Genomic DNA, 21,812 nt, shown 5'->3' with positions numbered 1-21,812 from the left:
TTTACCCAATGACCAAGTGGGTAACCCCGGGAAGGTAAGACAAATCAAAGTGACATTCATGTAAGAAAAATGGTGTGATATACAACTCTTGGTTCAGACCTCTAGGAGACGGTGCCATTTAACAGCTGATGGACATGCGTACAAAAGATCTAGCACACTTCTTCTGAATGCGTCATTAAAACATCACTACCCAGCTAAATCATTTTAGCTAAGACAGAGTAGGGTCCGTTCTAAATTGCACCCTTCTTCCCATGGAGTGCACTATACAGTGCATTTGGAAAGTACTGACCCCTTGACTTCTTCCACATTTTTGTTACGTTGATGCCTTATTCTAAAATGGATTAAATAGATTTTTCCCCCCCTCATCTATCTAAACACAATACCCCATAATGACATCACAATACCCCATAATGACATCACAATACCCCATAATGACAAAGCAAAAACAGGTTTTTAGAAATGTTTTCAAATGTCTTAAAATATAAAAACTGATATCACATGTACATAAGTATTCAGACCCTTTACTCGGTACTTTGTTGAAGCACCTTTGACAGCGATCACAGCCTTGAGTCTTCTTGGGTATGACGCTACAAGCTTGGCACACCTGTATTTGGGGAGTTTCTTCCATTCTTCTCTGCAGATGCTTGAGTGTTACGTTACAGCCTTATTCTAAAATGTATTAAATAAATGTTTCTCCTCATCTACACACAATCCCCCATAATACTAAAGCAAAAAAAGGTTTAGACATTTTTGCAAATGTATTAAAAATAAAAAAACTGAAATACCTTATTTACATAAGTATTCAGACCCTTTGCTATTAGACGCAAAATAGAGCTCAGGTGCATCCTGTTTCCATTGATCATCATTGAGATGTTTCTACAACTTGATTGGAGTCCTTCTGTAGTAAAATCAATTGATAAAGCATGATTTGGAAAGGCACACACCTGTCTATATAAGGTTCCACAGTTGACAGTGCACGTCAGAGCAAAAACCAAGCCATGAGATCAAAGGAATTGTCAGTAGAGCTCCGAGACAGGATTGTGTCGAGGCACAGATCTGGGGAAGGGTACCAAAGAATGTCTGCAGCATTGAAGGTCCCCAAGAACACAGTGGCCTCCATCAATCTTAAAATGGAAGAAGTTTGGAACCACCAAGACACTTCCTAGAGCTGGCCGCCCTGGCAAACTGAGCAATCAGGGGAGAAGGGCCTTGGTCAGGGAGGTGACCAAGAACTCGATGGTCACTCTGACAAGAGTCCAGAGTTCCTCTGTGGAGATGGGAGAATCTTCCAGAAGGACAACCATCTCGGCAGCACTCCACCAATCAGACCTTTATGGTAGAATGACCAAAGAGAAGCCACTCCTCAGTAAAAGGCACATGACAGCCGGCTTGGAGTTTGCCAAAAGGCACCTAAAGGACTCTGACCATGAGAAACAAGATTCTCTGGTCTGATGAAACCAAGATTGACCTATTTGGCCTGAATGGCAGGACAACAACCCTACACACACAGCCAAGACAACGCAAGAGTGGCTTCGGGACAACTCTCTGAATGTCCTTGAGACCTGAAAATAGCTGTGCTGCAAAACACTCCCCATCCAACCTGACAGAGCTTGAGAGGATCTGCAGAGAAGAATGGGAGAAACTCCCCAAATACAGGTGTGCCAAGCTTGTAGCGTCACACCCAAGAAGACCCGAGGCTGTAATCACTGCCAAAGGTGCTTCAACAAAGTACTGAAAAGGATCTGAAACTTACGTAAATTTGATAGTTTATTTTAAATAAATGTGAAAACATTTCTTAAACCTATTTTCACTTTGTCATTATGGGGTATTGTGTGTAGATTGACGAGGGAAAAATTCAAATTGAATCCATTTTAGAATAACGCTGTAACATAAAATGTGGAAAAAGTGAAGGGGTCTGAATACTTTCCGAATCCACTGTTAAGGGAAGCGGGTGCGATTTCGGACACATCCTAGGATTTGTTAAAAACTGTACATGGCTGTAATATACAGAACAAGGCAAACTCTTTGGTACAGGTATATATACACACACAATTTATTTTTTCTCTCAATCTCTTATTTTGGATGGGGCTCTTATGAACATAATATTACTTAATGAAACCCACAAAACATGAGAAAACCAGTCTCTAATCCGATGAGAATGAATCAATGACAAGGTAGTACAATAACGTATTCTGTACAAACAAGGTGGTGTGAGTTTTACTGATCGGAACAGCTAGACAGTCCTCTAATGTATTTCCTGTGGAGAAGTAGAAATAGTTCAGTCAGAAAAGAGAGAGCGGACTGCAACCTACAAGTTCGTTCATGTTCGTTTGCCTTATGTGCAACTTCCTAATACACCTTTACCCATAAGGCATTTTGTTTTGTAACACATTTGTACTCTTTGCCTTTATCAGAGGAAAAACCAAGTGGTATCAAGTTAGATGACAGAGACAGGGTTACAAAAGTGGTGGAGGGCACTAGTGACTACAGTTCCTTGATCTTGTTCTGCTCCAGGGTCTTGTGCTGGGGTAGAACAAAGCAAGATGGTGGTGGGAATCACAAGTTATCTTACACTACATAACCAAAAGTATGTGGACACCTACTCAATGAACATCTCAATTCCAAAACCATTAATACGGAGTTGACGTTGCTTCCAGAGGTAGTTTGGAACTCGGTAGTGAGTGTTGCAACCAAGGAGATGCCTTTTACGCGTTTCAGCACTCGGTGGTCCTGTTCTGTGAGTTTGTGTGGCCTACCACTTCGCGGCTGAGCCGTTGTTGCTCCAAGACGTTTCTACAATAACGGCACTTACAGTTGACCAGGGCAGCTCTAGCAGGGCAGAAATTTGCCACACTGACTCGTTGGAAACATGACATCCTATGACGGTGCCACGTTGAGTCACTGAGCTCTTCAGTAAGACCATTCATTCTACTGCCAATGTTTGTCTATGGAGATTGCATGGCTGCGTGCTTTGATTTTATATACCCGACAGCATCGGGTGTGGCTGAAATAGCCGAATCCACTAATTTTTAAGGGGTGTCCACATACTTTGTATATATAGTGTATATGGGTGAGAAGTGTACAGAGCACAGAATTCTGGACCACCAAAATGATTGGTTTATGGTCAATGTTGTCTACTGGCTTTAAACATCAGTACAAAAAAAACAAAAAAACAAATATAGGATGATAATAATAACAAAATGTAAGAATACAAACCAAAAATAAATAGCCATCTCAGATGATCCAATTGGAAAGTGATCTGTTGCAACAAGTCTCTTGTAAGAGGTTTAATTTGCATCCCAGTGGCCAGATGCCTCCACTAGAGGGTATACATCTAGGGATGTAATTCAGGGACGTGAAACGCTACTTTCACATTTGGAGTCATTTCGCACAGTATTTCCTAACTCCACCAGAGTACACATTCTCAGATAAGCACACCATATTCAACTATTCATCAGGTCCTCAATGAGCTGCATCAGGTAGGTTTGTCCAGGTCTACAACAAAAGGCTGCTGTTGGGGGTACTGGAGGACCGGAGTTGGGCTGTTGGGGGAACCGGAGGACCGGAGTTGGGCTTACTGGAGGACTGGAGTTGGGAAACACTGGTCTAGCAGCAGACACACTGGATAAGAATGTCTGCTAAATGACTAAAATGTCAAAATGGAATATTGCAGATAGAAATGTAATGAAAAGAGCAGACACGATTCCCTACTCTGACAGATGATCATGTGATCGACAACATACATTTTTTTATCTGAACGTTCAGTAACGTTACATACTCCTGAACATAGCCCCGGGGTTTTACATTGCAGTGGTTGGAAGGTTTCATCAGGGGTAAACCGGGCCACATTCAGCAGGGCAAAACGTTACGGAACGAACGTAACGGAGAACAAACATGCCTCAATGACAAGTAAAAAAAAGAAGAGATAAGTCAGCTCCAGTCATTCAAATGAGCTGCAACATTCAAAAACGTTTGCCTACTGAAGAGGCCCTAGGTGTTTTGTATTGCAGTACTGGGGGCCGTCACTGGGGGGCGATCCAGGGATGGCGCAGGCAGTCTGCAGCCGTGGCCCTCTTCTCTGGTACCAGCTCCAGCATGGGAAGGAGGAAGTCAGCGAAACAATCAGCCTCCTCTTTGGACCACTCGTACTTATCCTGCAGCACCTCTAGTAACCCCCAGGGCTTCAGCTTGGTGATGTGCTTCAGGTCCCCTAGGAAAGAGAAGTTAAGAGACAGCCTCAGAGACACGTAGAAGGATTAGACAGAGAGAGACGGCAGTCAGCCAGCCAGTCAGACAGCGTTTCACATCACCACAAGACTCACCACCACCATCACACACACACACGACTGTTACTAAAAAATGTCCTTTAAAATTACAGCATACAAGAAAATCCAACCCCCCCAAAATTATTGGCACTATGAAATACACGCATAGATTTACAACAAAGGAGAGATAGATCGTTTAAAAACCTTACATAACCGCTTTGCTTTACCTTTCTTGGTGAAGAAATCCTTGGAATATCTCCCAGCTGTTACGAGTTTGTGTGGGACTTGCCCCAGCAGCTCAATGATCAATGCAATATGGTCTGAGAGACGGGGAAGAGAAGAGGACGAGACAGTCAGACTTGGTGTGCCAGTCAGTCACAAGCCCACCCTGGGTGAGGGTGAAGGGGTCAGTCTAACAGCACTTTGAGGAACCCGCCTTTTATTTAGGGGTGTACAATCCCTTTTATTTTGGGGTGTACCATACCTATAACTACCTGTCAAACAGTACAAAGACAGCTGCCTAAAATGAAGTAGAGAACACCTATACATGACAGAGACTGGATTTAAAGTGGTTCTGATTCTACGTAGTATACAAGTGTTGACATTTGGAATGTAGCAGTTGGGTCTCCTGGTGCTGTCAGAGGAACTTGCCTGCTCTACCTCCCCCAGTGCTGGGCCACAGACAAACAGTACCTCTTCTGGTGAACCATTCCTGGGAGAATTTCCCACTCAGTGCATAGTGGTGGGGAACTTTTCCCAACAACTCAATAAATCAGAGCTATATATATATATATATATATATATATATATATATATATATATATATATATATATATATATATATAAAAAGAGATAGAGAAATGAGAAAGTGGAAGAAGAGAAAGCAAGGAGGAAGCAGAGATGAAGAAAGAAGCCAAGCGGCAGCATATTTTGGGTCTCCCGAGTGGCGCAGCGGTCTAAGGCACTGCATCTCAGCGCTAGAGGCGTCGCTACAGACCCTGGTTCGATTCCAGGCTGTATCACAACTGGCCGTGATTGAATTCCATAGGGCGGCGCACAATTGGCCCAGCTTCGTCCGGATTTGGCCGGTGTAGGCTGTCATTGTAAATAACAATTTGTTCTTCAATGACTTGCCTAGTTAAATAAAAAGGTTAAATAAAACAATATTAAAGACAATGAGAACATAATATGACATGAAGCACACGTAGACGACAACCACAGTATCTTTACCAACTGAACCCCTTCAGTCTTTGGAACAGAACTGTCAGAAACCATAGAGATAATCCATTTAACACCATCCTCTCGGGAGATTTCTCTCTATGGCAGAAACTAGTTTCAGTAGACTGAAGTCACGAAGCAGAAGGAAGACAATGTCTGCTACACGCACGCAGATATTACAAGCCAGTAAGATAAAGAATGGACATGGTATTTTAATGATCAGTTGAGTTAGGGGTTAGAAGATCCTCAGATCAATTCACCTATGTCTTACTATACTTGACATACAAAATCCTATTTTCCCTAAACCCTTACTACTTACTCCTAACCCTTACTCCTACTCCTACTCCTAACCCTTACTCCTACTCCTAACCCTTACTCCTACTCCTAACCCTTACTCCTACTCCTAACCCTTACTCCTAACCCTTACTCCTAACCCTTACTCCTACTCCTAACCCTTACTCCTACTCCTAACTCCTACTCCTAACTCCTACTCCTACTCCTAACCCTTACTCCTACTCCTAACCCTTACTCCTACTCCTAACCCTTACTCCTACTCCTAACCCTTACTCCTACTCCTAACCCTTACTCCTACTCCTAACCCTTACTCCTACTCCTAACCCTTACTCCTACTCCTACTCCTAACCCTTACTCCTACTCCTACTCCTAACCCTTACTCCTACTCCTAACCCTTACTCCTACTCCTACTCCTAACCCTTACTCCTAACCCTTACTCCTACTCCTAACCCTTACTCCTACTCCTAACCCTTACTCCTACTCCTAACCCTTACTCCTACTCCTAACCCTTACTCCTACTCCTAACCCTTACTCCTAACCCTTACTCCTAACCCTTACTCCTAACCCTTACTCCTAACCCTTACTCCTAACCCTTACTCCTAACCCTTACTCCTAACCCTTACTCCTAACCCTTACTCCTACTCCTAACCCTTACTCCTAACCCTTACTCCTAACCCTTACTCCTAACCCTTACTCCTAACCCTTACTCCTAACCCTTACTCCTAACCCTTACTCCTAACCCTTACTCCTACTCCTAACCCTTACTCCTACTCCTAACCCCTACTCCTACTCCTAACCCTTACTCCTACTCCTAACTCCTACTCCTACTCCTAACCCTTACTCCTACTCCTAACCCTTACTCCTACTCCTAACCCTTACTCCTACTCCTAACCCTTACTCCTACTCCTAACCCTTACTCCTACTCCTAACCCTTACTCCTACTCCTAACCCTTACTCCTACTCCTAACCCTTACTCCTACTCCTACTCCTAACCCTTACTCCTAACCCTTACTCCTACTCCTAACCCTTACTCCTAACCCTTACTCCTAACCCTTACTCCTAACCCTTACTCCTAACCCTTACTCCTAACCCTTACTCCTAACCCTTACTCCTAACCCTTACTCCTAACCCTTACTCCTAACCCTTACTCCTAACCCTTACTCCTAACCCTTACTCCTAACCCTTACTCCTAACCCTTACTCCTAACCCTTACTCCTAACCCTATAATAGCCTTTAAAAACAAGTGAGGACCGTCCCCACTTCTGAATTTGAGCTTCTTTATGATTCTTGTGAGGACTTCTGGTACTCACGAGTAAAACGTGTCCACACGCACAACGTCGGGCCAATCTATAACTAGGTGTTCAGATTCAAGGTGTAAGTAGTCAACACCTAGCTGTAGCAGATGGAGAGCTGTAGCTTATGACAGTTAGCCCTGGGCTAGCTTCCACCTACCTCAGCAAATACCTAAACGTTCCACTGAATCACATCAAGCTGTGCCAAATTGAAAAATGTTTAAAGTTACTCAACGTACACAAGTATGAGCAAAAAGCCTAGCACAGAAACAGAGGAGAAGAGATGAAGCGCGAATGAGGGAGGAGGGAGGAGGAGGAGGGGGCAGATGAGTAGAGGGCGTGGGGAACTGGAGATGATGTGCAGTGTTGACAGAAATACAGCTCCAATTGTTTGAGGGGGAAAATAAAGACAGGAATGAAGGTAGGTACTCAACATCACATGATCATAGATTTACTCATAACAATAATGTACAATAAACACCTAGCAGGTTATTACGTAGCAGAAAGACTGTAAAAAGAGGGGTGGATAGGTTAATAACACCTAGCAGGTTATTACGTAGCAGGAAGACTGTAAAAAGAGGGGTGGATAGGTTAATAACACCTAGCAGGTTATTACGTAGCAGGAAGACTGTAAAAAGAGGGGTGGATAGGTTAATAACACCTAGCAGGTTATTACGTAGCAGGAAGACTGTAAAAAGAGGGGTGGATAGGTTAATAACACCTAGCAGGTTATTACGTAGCAGAAAGACTGTAAAAAGAGGGGTGGATAGGTTAATACCACCTAGCAGGTTATTACGTAGCAGGAAGACTGTAAAAAGAGGGGTGGATAGGTTAATAACACCTAGCAGGTTATTACGTAGCAGGAAGACTGTAAAAAGAGGGGTGGATAGGTTAATAACACCTAGCAGGTTATTACGTAGCAGAAAGACTGTAAAAAGAGGGGTGGATAGGTTAATGACACCTAGCAGGTTATTACGTAGCAGAAAGACTGTAAAAAGAGGGGTGGATAGGTTAATGACACCTAGCAGGTTATTACGTAGCAGGAAGACTTTAAAAATAGGGGTGGATAGGTTAATGACACCTAGCAGGTTATTACGTAGCAGAAAGACTGTAAAAAGAGAGGTGGATAGGTTAATGACACCTAGCAGGTTATTACGTAGCAGAAAGAGTGTAAAAAGAGGGGTGGATAGGTTAATGACACCTAGCAGGTTATTACGTAGCAGAAAGACTGTAAAAAGAGGGGTGGATAGGTTAATGACACCTAGCAGGTTATTACGTAGCAGGAAGACTTTAAAAATAGGGGTGGATAGGTTAATGACACCTAGCAGGTTATTACGTAGCAGAAAGACTGTAAAAAGAGAGGTGGATAGGTTAATGACACCTAGCAGGTTATTACGTAGCAGGAAGACTGTAAAAAGAGGGGTGGATAGGTTAATAACACCTAGCAGGTTATTACGTAGCAGAAAGACTGTAAAAAGAGAGGTGGATAGGTTAATGACACCTAGCAGGTTATTACGTAGCAGAAAGACTGTAAAAAGAGAGGTGGATAGGTTAATGACACCTAGCAGGTTATTACGTAGCAGGAAGACTTTAAAAAGAGGGGTGGATAGGTTAATAACACCTAGCAGGTTATTACGTAGCAGAAAGACTGTAAAAAGAGGGGTGGATAGGTTAATAACACCTAGCAGGTTATTACGTAGCAGAAAGACTGTAAAAAGAGGGGTGGATAGGTTAATAACACCTAGCAGGTTATTACGTAGCAGAAAGACTGTAAAAAGAGGGGTGGATAGGTTAATAACACCTAGCAGGTTATTACGTAGCAGAAAGACTATAAAAAGAGGGGTGGATAGGTTAATGACACCTAGCAGGTTATTACGTAGCAGAAAGACTGTAAAAAGAGGGGTAGATAGGTTAATGACACCTAGCAGGTTATTACGTAGCAGGAAGACTTTAAAAAGAGGGGTGGATAGGTTAATGACACCTAGCAGGTTATTACGTAGCAGGAAGACTTTAAAAAGAGGGGTGGATAGGTTAATAACACCTAGCAGGTTATTACGTAGCAGAAAGACTATAAAAAGAGGGGTGGATAGGTTAATGACACCTAGCAGGTTATTACGTAGCAGGAAGACTGTAAAAAGAGGGGTGGATAGGTTAATGACACCTAGCAGGTTATTACGTAGCAGGAAGACTTTAAAAAGAGGGGTGGATAGGTTAATAACACCTAGCAGGTTATTACGTAGCAGAAATACTGTAAAAAGAGGGGTGGATAGGTTAATAACACCTAGCAGGTTATTACGTAGCAGAAAGACTGTAAAAAGAGGGGTGGATAGGTTAATAACACCTAGCAGGTTATTACGTAGCAGGAAGACTGTAAAAAGAGGGGTGGATAGGTTAATGACACCTAGCAGGTTATTACGTAGCAGGAAGACTTTAAAAAGAGGGGTGGATAGGTTAATAACACCTAGCAGGTTATTACGTAGCAGGAAGACTTTAAAAAGAGGGGTGGATAGGTTAATGACACCTAGCAGGTTATTACGTAGCAGGAAGACTTTAAAAAGAGGGGTGGATAGGTTAATAACACCTAGCAGGTTATTACGTAGCAGAAAGACTGTAAAAAGAGGGGTGGATAGGTTAATAACACCTAGCAGGTTATTACGTAGCAGAAAGACTGTAAAAAGAGGGGTGGATAGGTTAATGACACCTAGCAGGTTATTACGTAGCAGGAAGACTGTAAAAAGAGGGGTGGATAGGTTAATAACACCTAGCAGGTTATTACGTAGCAGAAAGACTGTAAAAAGAGGGGTGGATAGGTTAATAACACCTAGCAGGTTATTACGTAGCAGAAAGACTGTAAAAAGAGGGGTGGATAGGTTAATAACACCTAGCAGGTTATTACGTAGCAGAAAGACTGTAAAAAGAGGGGTGGATAGGTTAATAACACCTAGCAGGTTATTACGTAGCAGAAAGACTATAAAAAGAGGGGTGGATAGGTTAATGACACCTAGCAGGTTATTACGTAGCAGAAAGACTGTAAAAAGAGGGGTGGATAGGTTAATAACACCTAGCAGGTTATTACGTAGCAGAAAGACTGTAAAAAGAGGGGTGGATAGGTTAATGACACCTAGCAGGTTATTACGTAGCAGAAAGACTTTAAAAAGAGGGGTGGATAGGTTAATGACACCTAGCAGGTTATTACGTAGCAGAAAGACTGTAAAAAGAGAGGTGGATAGGTTAATGACACCTAGCACGTTTCTTTTGAACAAAAAAAAAAAAAAACACTTTCAAATGTTAAATCTGAACATACTTTCCAGTCCAAGTCAAGGCTTTAAAATAATCCGGGAAACTGGCCCTTTAGGATTGACTATAGCTGACATATAGCCAGCTCCAATACCACACAACGTGCTATTGTCAACAACTTCATCTCTCCATTTAAACACATGGTATGACTATGATAGACCAGCTGGCTACAGTAATGAACAGGCCCAGGCTAGCTGACACATGCTACAACAATGTATCCAGTTGGCTATTAAACCAATTACAAAATCACTGTAGTCTTTACTGTCAACTAGACTACTAATCAATATTGTACCATCAAATGCATTGCACAGTATTGTACACCATTGAATGTACACACCACCTACTGCATAAAGTATAACTGTTGGTTTTTAATCATTAATGCATGTATTAATATTTAGGACCAAGTAAACCCCAAAGTGACAAGAAAAGATTGAATGAAAACCTATTAATATTTCGGGAAGGTATTTCACAGTATGAAAACGGTTAATGTCAAGAATCTAAAATATCTCTTCTCTGTAGGCCAGGGCTCTCCAACCCTGTTCCTGGAGAGCTACCCTCCTGTAGGTTTACACCAGGGCTCTCCAACCCTGTTCCTGGAGAGCTACCCTCCTGTAGGTTTACACCAGGGCTCTCCAACCCTGTTCCTGGAGATCTACCCTCCTGTAGGTTTACACCAGGGCTCTCCAACCCTGTTCCTGGAGATCTACCCTCCTGTAGGTTTACACCAGGGCTCTCCAACCCTGTTCCTGGAGAACTACCCTCCTGTAGGTTTACACCACGGGTCTCCAACCCTGTTCCTGGAGAGCTACCCTCCTGTAGGTTTACAACAGGGCTCTACAACCCTGTTCCTGGAGAGCCGACCCTCCTGTAGGTTTACAACAGGGCTCTACAACCCTGTTCCTAGAGAGCCGACCCTCCTGTAGGTTTACAACAGGGCTCTACAACCCTGTTCCTAGAGAGCCGACCCTCCTGTAGGTTTACAACAGGGCTCTACAACCCTGTTCCTGGAGAGCCGACCCTCCTGTGGGTTTTAACTCCAACCCCAGTTGTAAATAACCGGATTCAGCTGATAGGCCAGATAATGATTAGAATCAGGTACGTAAGATTAGCACAGAGGGAACCTTCTAAAATTAGACTACTAAACATATATTCAAATCAAGCAGATGAATATTCGGCTGCATAACTACCTTCGTCCCTGGAGTAATCTTCCCCGGAATGGGGCTCAAACAAGTAGTCCCCAGTGGCCAGCTCAAACGCCTGCAGAGAAGGAAACAATAAACAACAAAAACACAGACAACCTAATGGCAGGAAGCAGACAGTGTACGAGTCAATTATCCTCCATTATAAACTGGGTGGTTCGAGCCCTGAATACTGATTGGCTGACAGCCGTGGTATATCAGACCGTACAGCACAGGTATGACAAAATATTTATTTTTACTGCTCTAATTACGTTGGTAACTAGTTTATAATAGCAATAAGGCAACTCAGGGGTTTGGGGTATATGGCCAATATACCACGGCTAAGGGCTGTGTCCAGGCACTCCGCTATGCGTCGTGCGTAAGAACAGCCTTCAGCTGTGGTATATTGGCCATATAACACACCCCCTTGTGCCTTATTGCTTAATTATCCCAAGTGGGGAAATTCACATGGCTAGTAAAAGGGAATTCTAGTCCGTCGTAGCTTCGTGATTCACCCAAGACTACATCCAATTACAGCAAGGAAACGACTAAATTAATCTCTTCTACTTTTCCGTTTATTTACTGGTTTTAAAATGTTGTAAAGTGTGTTGTTGTCCAGTCTTACCATGCAGGCTGTACTCCATATGTCAGCTGGTGTGTTGTAGCCAGACCCTATGAGCACCTCTAGAGAACGGTACTGTCTCGTCTGGATGTCTTCCGTAAAGTGCTTGTGCTGCGGGGGAGACAGAAAGGGGCAAGGGGGAAACCAGGGCAATGAGACTGCTATTGCAGAACTGGGTTCAAACAGTGTTTTTCTTTGTTAATTACTTTCCAGGTTTGATTGGAGCCTGCTGGGGTGGAGTTCTGATTTTTTTGGGGGGGGGGTAATTCCATTGGCAAACTCAAGCAAGCAGGCGACATTAATGCCGGGGAAGACTTAAGCAGGAAATCCCTTAGGTCATCTGCAGATACTCACCAGCCAGCAGGCGTTTCCCAGGTCCGCTATCTTGACCTTCAGTCTGTCTGCGTTGAGTGGGTCCAGGGGGTTCACCAGGAGGTTCCCCGCTGCTAGTTTGGCTGCATCGAGAAAGAGAGAAGAGAAACTCAGCAAGCAGCCATTACAACACTGATCTGACCGTTAAATAAAGAAGGAATACAACGTACTCTACTACAGTCAACGCCCAAATATAATTAGCATAATAATCCAAAATCCGCCTGTTTAAAAATACAGATATCTGATTTTTGATACCCGTCTACTCACCATCCCGACTGTCTACTCACCATCCTTCAGACTCTCCTGTTCTCCAAACTGGGCGTTGTCCAGCACCTCCTCCTCCCCACGACTCCTGTTCTGCTCCTTCCAACTCCTGCCCTGCGCCTCCTCTGTCACTTCTACTTGACTCCTTTCCTGATTCTTCTGCTCCTCTGGCGATAGCTCCTCCTGGCCATCAAAGCTTTTCGTCTCAGACTCGGATGCTTTAGTCTTTATTTCAGCCACCTTCCAGGTCAGAGCTCCACTCTCCTCCTCACTCTCTGGGGTATCCGGGGACACCAGGCCGTTATACACGGGTTGAGGTGGTGGAGACTCCTGAAGAAGAGGACAATCCTCTGTTTGGTCTACGTTACCGTTGTGTTGGTCTTGCTCTCTCCACTGTGCCTTCCTCTCCTCCGTTTTATCGTCCGCTTCCTCAGGATGAAGGCCGTTACAGTTCACTTCTGCGTCTGTTATTATCCCTTCTGGTCCTAACCGCGTCACCTCTGCACCCGCAATGCATCCTGGGTAAATGAGAAAATAACATTAGATCTAGTGGAGGCTGGACTAGTAGTTCCCTTCTAATTAGTCTAATTCTGTGTTCTTAATCCTAATCTGGGAGACCCAACTGGGTGTGCAGGCTTTTGTCCCAGCTCGGCTGGTTCAACTAATCAAGGACTTGATAATTAGTAGATTAGTTGAATCAGGTGCATCACTGCTGAGCAAAAAGCTGTACAACCCAGTGTGGATCTCCAGGCCCATGATTGAAAAATACTAACGTCCCCTTGAGTGACAATAAAGTAGTATTGAATTGAATTACAGAAAGTCACCTGCTGTGTCTTGGCTGGCTACTTCCTGTAAGGAGACCTGTCTGAGAGGAGCACAATATGGCCGCTGCTGCTTGGGAGATACGGGAGACTCCGGATCCTCTTCATCATCATCCTCCTCCTCCTCCCTCTCCGGAGCCTTCTCCATCTCTTCCAGATCCAGAATGCACTTCTCCAACAGCTCCGCCTGACGCTTCTGCTTCTTCTTTAATTTCTTCTTCTTGTTCTTGGACATTTTGGTCGTCTGGAGAGGAAGAGGAAGCAGGACAGACAGGACAGACGTCAACAGGGTTTACTGAATACAATAGCTACTGGTTGTGGCTGCAGTAGCACAGTAACACTGTATGGCTGAAATTGTTAGCCAAGGCAATGAGTGAAAAGGGGAGACTTACTGCTTTTGGAACTGGAGCTGTGCTGACTGAAAATAGAACAGAGACAAATCAACATACTGCTGTACAGCAAAGTACCATATTTTGGGGAACTTTTGCACGAGTGCTGCTGTCTGTGTGTCGCCGTCTGTGCGGTGCGTCTGTGGGGTGCGTCTGTGCGGTGCTTAACCCCTACCTGCGGACCCTGAGGGTGGGGGAGCCCCTGCTTTCTGCCACTCCGTAGCCTCCGCGGCCAACCTCCTCACGTATGGCTCATTCACCGTCAACAGGATGTTCTCTGGCTTGATGTCAGTGTGGATGATCTCACACTTGGTGTGAAGGTAGTCCAACCCCTGGAGAACCTGCACAATGGGCACCAATTACTTTATTTAACCTTTATTTAACTAGGCAAGTCAGTTAAAGAACAAATTCTTATTTACAATGACGGCCTGCCCCGGCCAAACCCTCCCCTAACCCGGACAACGCTGGGCCAATTGAGCACCGCCCTATGGTACTCCTGATCACGGCCGGTTGTGATACAACCCGAGATCGAAAGAGTGGGGCTGTATTGACGCCTCTAGCGCCTCAGACCGCTGCGCCACTCAGTAATACTAGTCCCATATTGCCATTCCTCTTGGTCATTGGTCAAGGAAGTCTGGAAATCAATTTCACTTCAGCCAGAGGCCCTGTGATAGTTTAAGTAGATAAGACATAAAAAATAAAAAAAATAGGACTGAATCGTTTTTTTAAATGAATCTTTACAAGGTCAATGAGGTAAAGGATAAGTAGCAGGGTTGGTGCCAATTCAATTCCAATTCATTGCTTTTCAATGGAGGAAATAAGGAATCCCAGTTAACTTGTTGAATTGCTATGGAATTGACCCCAATCCTGATCAGCAACAGGGTCTAGGATTAGGTTTGGATAGCCCCGGTATGGAGGACTACGCCCTGTGGTTTTACCTGTCGTATGATGGTCTTGACGCAGGGCAGAGGAAGGCCCTGGTAGTTGGACTTGATGATCCACTTCAGTAGGTGGTGCCCCAGCACCTCAAACACCATGCACACATGAGTCCCATTGATGCCGGAGATCTTGAACTCATCCAGTAGCTGAACCACCATCTCCCTCTTGGGATCGTCAGGGTCCGTGTTTCTCACCTACGAAACCACAAAAACAAAACAAAAAACAGGAAATAAAAAAAACGTATCAGAACAAATGTCTGAAAGGAACGGTGAACAAAGGCACAGGGAAGAAAAGGAAGTATTTTACAGATTAAAATATCATGCTGATGTCATGCTGGTGAGTATGATTGACTAAGTTAGTACTCACAGAACTGAGCAGTTTGATCTCATCTACAGCCGTCTCTGTGTAATGCTCTGCACTCTTCACCACTTTCATAGCCACAAACCTCTTCACCCTACAAAACAAACAGTCAGTCAATCAAGCTGACACAGAAGACAATGTATGTTTGATTCTATGCAATATAGGATTATTTCAGCAAAAAATTCAATGTTGATTTAACAAATACTGCTTCTGGAATTGTGAAGATCTGTTGATCAGAATCTAGTGTGATGCAGTCTCAGGCCTTCACAGACAATGATATGAGAAGTGATCTTACTGGATATCCCAGGCCAGCCACACAGTGGAGAAGTGTCCCCAGCCCAGCTTCCTGATCACATGGTACCTCCCATTGAACAGGTCTCCTATCTTTACATGGTGGTAGCCACCTAGACACGCAGCAGAGGGAGATTAGTGACAGTAGGAAAGCCAACATCATTAAAACGAGTCATTGGCTCAGCCTTGAAGTCCAAAATAACCTAATGTAGACTATTGTAGACTCCCAAGGTAATGTATTACAACTAGAGAGGACTAATAATGAAATAACATTCTACTTTTAAAAAGTCATACAATGAGTTGGTTGACTTTGCCAACTTTAAACTCTTGGCTCGGCCTGAAACCAGTGGCAAGTTTCACATATTAGGAAGGAACGTAATTTTCTGGTCAGTTCTATCCACACAGCCAGAACTCAGAAAGAAAGCAGACACTGCAGGAACTCCCTAGAGACTAGCAGGTCACTTCATCATAGTCACCCCCCCCTTGCGGCAGTCATCCCCTCAGCCTTGCAGCAGTCATCCCCTCAGCAGTCATCCCCTCAGCCTTGCAGCAGTCATCCCCTCAGCCTTGCAGCAGTCATCCCCTCAGCAGTCATCCCCTCAGCCTTGCAGCAGTCATCCCCTCAGCCTTGCAGCAGTCATCCCCTCAGCAGTCATCCCCTCAGCCTTGCAGCAGTCATCCCCTCAGCAGTCATCCCCTCAGCCTTGCAGCAGTCATCCCCTCAGCAGTCATCCCCTCAGCCTTGCAGCAGTCATCCCCTCAGCCTTGCAGCAGTCATCCCCTCAGCAGTCATCCCCTCAGCAGTCATCCCCTCAGCAGTCATCCCCTCAGCAGTCATCCCCTCAGCAGTCATCCCCTCAGCCTTGCAGCAGTCATCCCCTCAGCAGTCATCCCCTCAGCCTTGCAGCAGTCATCCCCTCAGCAGTCATCCCCTCAGCCTTGCAGCAGTCATCCCCTCAGCAGTCATCCCCTCAGCCTTGCAGCAGTCATCCCCTCAGCAGTCATCCCCTCAGCCTTGCAGCAGTCATCCCCTCAGCCTTGCAGCAGTCATCCCCTCAGCAGTCATCCCCTCAGCCTTGCAGCAGTCATCCCCTCAGCCTTGCAGCAGTCATCCCCTCAGCAGTCATCCCCTCAGCAGTCATCCCCTCAGCAGTCATCCCCTCAGCAGTCATCCCCTCAGCAGTCATCCCCTCAGCCTTGCAGCAGTCATCCCCTCAGCAGTCATCCCCTCAGCCTTGCAGCAGTCATCCCCTCAGCAGTCATCCCCTCAGCCTTGCAGCAGTCATCCCCTCACCCTTGCAGTAGTCATTGGGGTCCTCCTGCTCCTCATCATCAGATCCTAGGATCTCCTCAGGCTCATCTGGCTCCTGGGGAGAGGCCTCTGGCTGGGGCTGCTGCTGGGGTGCTGCCCCCCTGGGGTGGGCTGGCTGTCTGGATGGAGGACACGCAGAACAATGGTTAGAGACCTTCTCCTATGCACGTAGCACAGGCGTTTGACAATATTTACCGATACTCTTTAGTGTTCAACTTTTCCCCCTTTCCTTAAAAATCACTAGTAGAATATATTTTTAGTCACAGAAAATAGTACAAGACAAAACATTCTGGTATTTCTGGCAGAAGTACTAATGTATATTACTACTGGCACTAAGATGATATCTTGTTGTATAACAGCACAGTATTATGTCTACATTCTATAACCAGCATTCCAGGGAAAACATTACATTTTTCCAGAGATGAGTGATACTTGCATGGCAATTACACTAACATTTAATACAGGACTGTTATACCCTTTCCATTCACGACGTCTCACAGTAGAGTGACAGCCCACTAACTGAGGGATAATCAGTGGGTGTGTGTGTGTGGGGGGGGGGGGCTATGCGTTCTATGGAAAATAATGAAAAATAATGAACAATATTCCACAGAGTTGCATTATCTTCCAGAGAACGCATAGAGCCCCGAGGTGATTATCCCTTTTATACCATGGCTATAATTGAACACATTTGCCGGTAGAAATGTGTTCCAACATCCACAGAAGTAGCTAGAACGTTTACTAGATAGCTACCGTAGTTGCCTTGGTAACCAAACCAACATATTTGCTAGTTTAGTTAACCATCAGTACTAGCTTGCCATTATGAAAATTGAATTCAACAATGCCAATAATGTTTTCAATTCGACTTTTGCTTTCAAAAGCAGCTCAAACATGTAAGAAAGAACTATAGACATTGAATTCTACCGTGAAATATACTGTGTTATTTAAGCAATAAGGCACGAGGGAGTGTGGTATATGGCCAATATACTATGGCTAAGGGCTGTTCTTAGGCACGACGCATCACCGAGTGCCTGGACACAGCCCTTAGCCGTGGTATATTAGCTATATACCACAAACCCCTGAGTTGCCTTATTGCTATTATAAACTGGTTACCAACGTAATTAGAGCAGTAAAAATAAATATTTTGTCATACCTTTGGTATATGGTCTGATATACCACGGCTGTCAGCCAATCAGCATTCAGGGCTCTAACCACCCAGTTTATAAAGGGAAATAATGCACGCTCTAGAATGCCCTTCAAGCCAATCAGATGTGAGGAGGATGCTGATATATCCTCCAAACACCAGCTTTGAGGGCATTATGACTTTTATACAATGGGTTACATATTCAAATATATAAAAAAAAAAAAATATAATGATTTACATATTTTCATTAAAAACATTTTGATAAATGTATTCATACTATTCATTCTTCCACAAGATATAGTTTTGACACAAATCTAGGGTTGCTACCCAAGCCGGCTGGTCGGTCGTTCGTTCTATCGGTTTGGTTGCCAGAGACGCGACCCAGTCGTTTGTTCTAAATGTTCCATTGCCATACTGGCTGGCAACGTTCTTAGCCCTTGCTTGCTAGCTAGCCAACTATGGCTAACTTACAGTCACGTCAAAAAGTGCAGCCAGAATAACTGCAAAGTAGTGCATTTGCATAAGCTGTTTTCTAGTGACATTTATTTGGATACATCCATAATAATGAGCTAATGAGGTGCGATTTCGCCTGGCATAGAAAATGTGTTCTCTCATCAGGACACTGTTGTTGAGAGGAGCTAGCCAACAACACAAAAATCACTTCAAACTGAAGCTGGAAAGACTGCAAACTAGCTACACTTTATTTAATTTGACCTGTTTTCCATTGATAGTTCTTTGAATATATCCATAAAAATGATGCTGATTCATGACTGGCTGACAAAATCTGCCTAACTGTATGTCTCATCCCAACATGTTCATTACTATGGGACAGCCGGAGATCAAATTTGAATATTGAAACAATGTTGCAAATGTTGGAGAGTCAGACAGCAAGGTTTATACAAATCTCTGCTGTTGAAAACTAAAATGTTAGTTTAGATGCTTTTTAATCTAGAGAACAAGTTTATAAATTGCCTGCAATGGATTGCGCAGTCAGATTGAACAGAGTAAATAGGCATGTCAACGCCTTAAATTTAGCCGGTTGTAATTTGTGGACTAGACACCAGTTGGAATGCGGTTTTAACCAATCAGCATTCAGGATTATGCCCACCCATTGCATAATCCTCTATAATACAACGTTGTTCACACATATACATAGGATGACTACAGTGTGCGAATCCATTGTTTTGAAGGACAACATTAACTTGAGTCATTTTGCTTATGTAATGTTTAAAATGTGATTTATTAATGTGAAACAGAGGACAAAACACTTCTAGGTTGGCAATAGATGTCTGATGAGAGGCGCTCTTAAACTAAAATAAATAATTTAGCATTGTTTAGGTCAGCAAAAGGAGGAACTGACAAACGAATGATAACTTCAAGGGCAGGGCATTTTCCCTCATCCATAACGTTGTGCTTCAGCTGGCCCGTGCTGAGGACTTCATCGTTCTCCTGCTCCTCTAAATAGCAGCACAGCAGCTAGGCATTACATAATATCTGGCCTACAGAAAGGATGTCTGCTAGCATGGTGTGGGTTGGCTTGGCTGTTGTTGGGTAAACCACAACGACCTCAACATTAACTAAAATACTCTACATCATTCAGAATATTGAAAATGGGTGTCATAGGATTTTTTTTAAAGGTATATTTTTGTTCAGGGCAGGCCCAAGAGTCACCTACATTTGTACTAAACGATGTGCCGGTGCAACTCAAAATCTGGCCCTCGAGGCCAGTTACACTTCTGCCAGCTTTCAATCTTGCCTACTAATTCGGGACTGATTTAGTGTAGGCCTAGGACACCAATTAACTGAGTGCAATTAACAATCCGATGGAAACAAAACCCAGAAGTGCTTTGGCGCCCCAGGAGTAGCCCTCCTCTATGCATTCAGATGTCCATATCTACCTTAGACGTGTCATGGTCACACTCACACTATACACTGGTGTGATGGCAGTTTGTGTCACTACGTAAATATTGATGTTATTAGCTCATTACATTTCCAGATATGCTGCATTCCTTCTGACTACAGAGAATAAACCAAACAGAGGACGTTATAGTTCACACACACTCAAAGCCAACCAATTAACTGCTGCTATGGAAACGAAGGACAGATGCCATCTAAAGTATTTTCCTGCAACTTCACACAAATGCATTTTTCTACAACATCTCATTCCTAAATAATTAATTAACTGGGTGTTTATGGTATGTGGTAGAAAACGGATATACTGACTTGACAGGCAACTGACAATTTATCCAAACGAAAAATACACGACATCACGGGTACTGCGACATCAGTACATCTGCCGCAAGTGCAGTCTAGTAGTAATGTGACTGTCGTCGACATACTGGACCACAACGCGCAGTCAGTCCTTTTTAGGACCCTACTTGATTCAATGCTTATGGTCAAACTAAATGCCCTGTGTCAAATGTAGCGAGACATGCTAACAGTACACTACATAAATACTCACTTCTTGCTCGACTTCTTTGCTTTCGCCCTCTTCTTCCTTGCTTGAAGTGCTAAAACTGTAAATGTAATGATAAAAACACATTTATTCAATATCTAGCTAACTATCCCATTTCTGGTTAACCAGTATTTTAGAGGCTATGTTTCTTCACTGGGTTGAACGTTATATGCTAGCTAGCTAAGTTAGTTAGCCAAAGACATTTGAAAGCTGGCTGAGGTATCAAATAAATGATTAGCTAGCTAGCTAACGTTAGCCACAGTTGTTAACTAGCTAACTATTACCGCAGAAAACAGGTAGTAATCAAAATCTGGTCGTATTACATAAGTGAGATAGTGATTGAAAATATTCAGTAACGTCCTCTTTTAAAACAGGAACAGCCACTGCGATGTTTGGCCAGCTAACGTTAGTTAGCAAGCTTTCGTGCAACCACCACTCACTGAAGATCTGTCGTATAAATATTGCATTATTCCCTCCACGTTTACTCGATTACTTTTTCATGAAAAACACATGAAATGGAAGCAGTTAGCAATGATTGTAGGGGCCAGGTTGATGGTGCTAACTGGTTAGTAAAAGGTAGCTAGCTGAGCCAACGCGTGCCTAGCGTTCAGCTTAGCAGTAGATGCAGTTCCACAAAACACTTCGTACATAAGATTACGTCGTTATAATGAACTGTAACTTTAAAAACGACGTCAATTGACATTTGTTAATAATATGTTAACGCACAACTGCTTAAACGTTTGTATTTTGTATCTTTATGAAGATTACCTTTTCTCTCCATGTTGATCCGGTAGTTCAGAGACGTTCGTTCTGCCAGCAGCACAAACGACGACGTCACTCTCGTATGGCAATGAGGAAACCTTCAGATTAAACGCCCGCGTTTCAACATTGCAATGTCAATAACTGACTTAAAAAAAATAAAAAAATAAAAATTTATGTTAAGGCCCAGTGCAGTCAAAATTCGTTTTTCCTGTGTTTTATGTCATATTGTACAGCAGCTGATAAAACTAACACTGTAAAAGCGTGAACAAGTTCAGTGTTATTTACTGATATAGTAAATTAGTTGCTGGTTGAAAATACAATTTACACAGGGCCTTCTAAATCACCAGGTTTACATGGGTGGGAGTTTCAGCTTTACATGGTGACATCGACATGTGATAAATTGGTTAATAGACCAATAACAAAGAGTTCCAAACCTCTCTGCCAATAACTACTAGTTATATCTATATTTTATCTTCATTATTTCTCTTCATATGACAAGGATTAAAAAGGATTTGCCAGTAGACTTGATTCACGATGATG

At 43.5% G+C, this 21,812-nt stretch overlaps 1 protein-coding gene across 1 annotated transcript; it reads right to left on the bottom strand.

Annotated features, from left to right (window-relative positions):
• Window positions 1-2,029: 2,029 nt before the first annotated feature.
• LOC139543056 (SRSF protein kinase 1-like) lies at window positions 2,030-21,413 on the bottom strand. Its single transcript, XM_071349180.1, has 15 exons — window positions 21,279-21,413; window positions 20,517-20,571; window positions 16,897-17,033; window positions 15,607-15,715; window positions 15,318-15,405; window positions 14,951-15,145; window positions 14,188-14,353; window positions 14,016-14,041; window positions 13,627-13,867; window positions 12,826-13,320; window positions 12,521-12,621; window positions 12,170-12,277; window positions 11,554-11,623; window positions 4,493-4,585; window positions 2,030-4,210 (listed from the first exon to the last, which is right to left on the bottom strand). The coding sequence occupies exons 1-15, from the start codon at window positions 21,289-21,291 to the stop codon at window positions 4,023-4,025; spliced, it is 2,085 nt and encodes a 694-aa protein (XP_071205281.1). The 5' UTR covers window positions 21,292-21,413; the 3' UTR covers window positions 2,030-4,022.
• Window positions 21,414-21,812: the final 399 nt, after the last annotated feature.

The sequence above is a fragment of the Salvelinus alpinus genome, chromosome 17, assembly GCF_045679555.1.
Source record: "Salvelinus alpinus chromosome 17, SLU_Salpinus.1, whole genome shotgun sequence".
Classification (NCBI taxonomy): domain Eukaryota; kingdom Metazoa; phylum Chordata; class Actinopteri; order Salmoniformes; family Salmonidae; genus Salvelinus; species Salvelinus alpinus.
The sequence above is the reverse complement of the archived record's forward strand: the minus strand, read 5'-3'. Positions and strand labels throughout refer to the sequence as shown.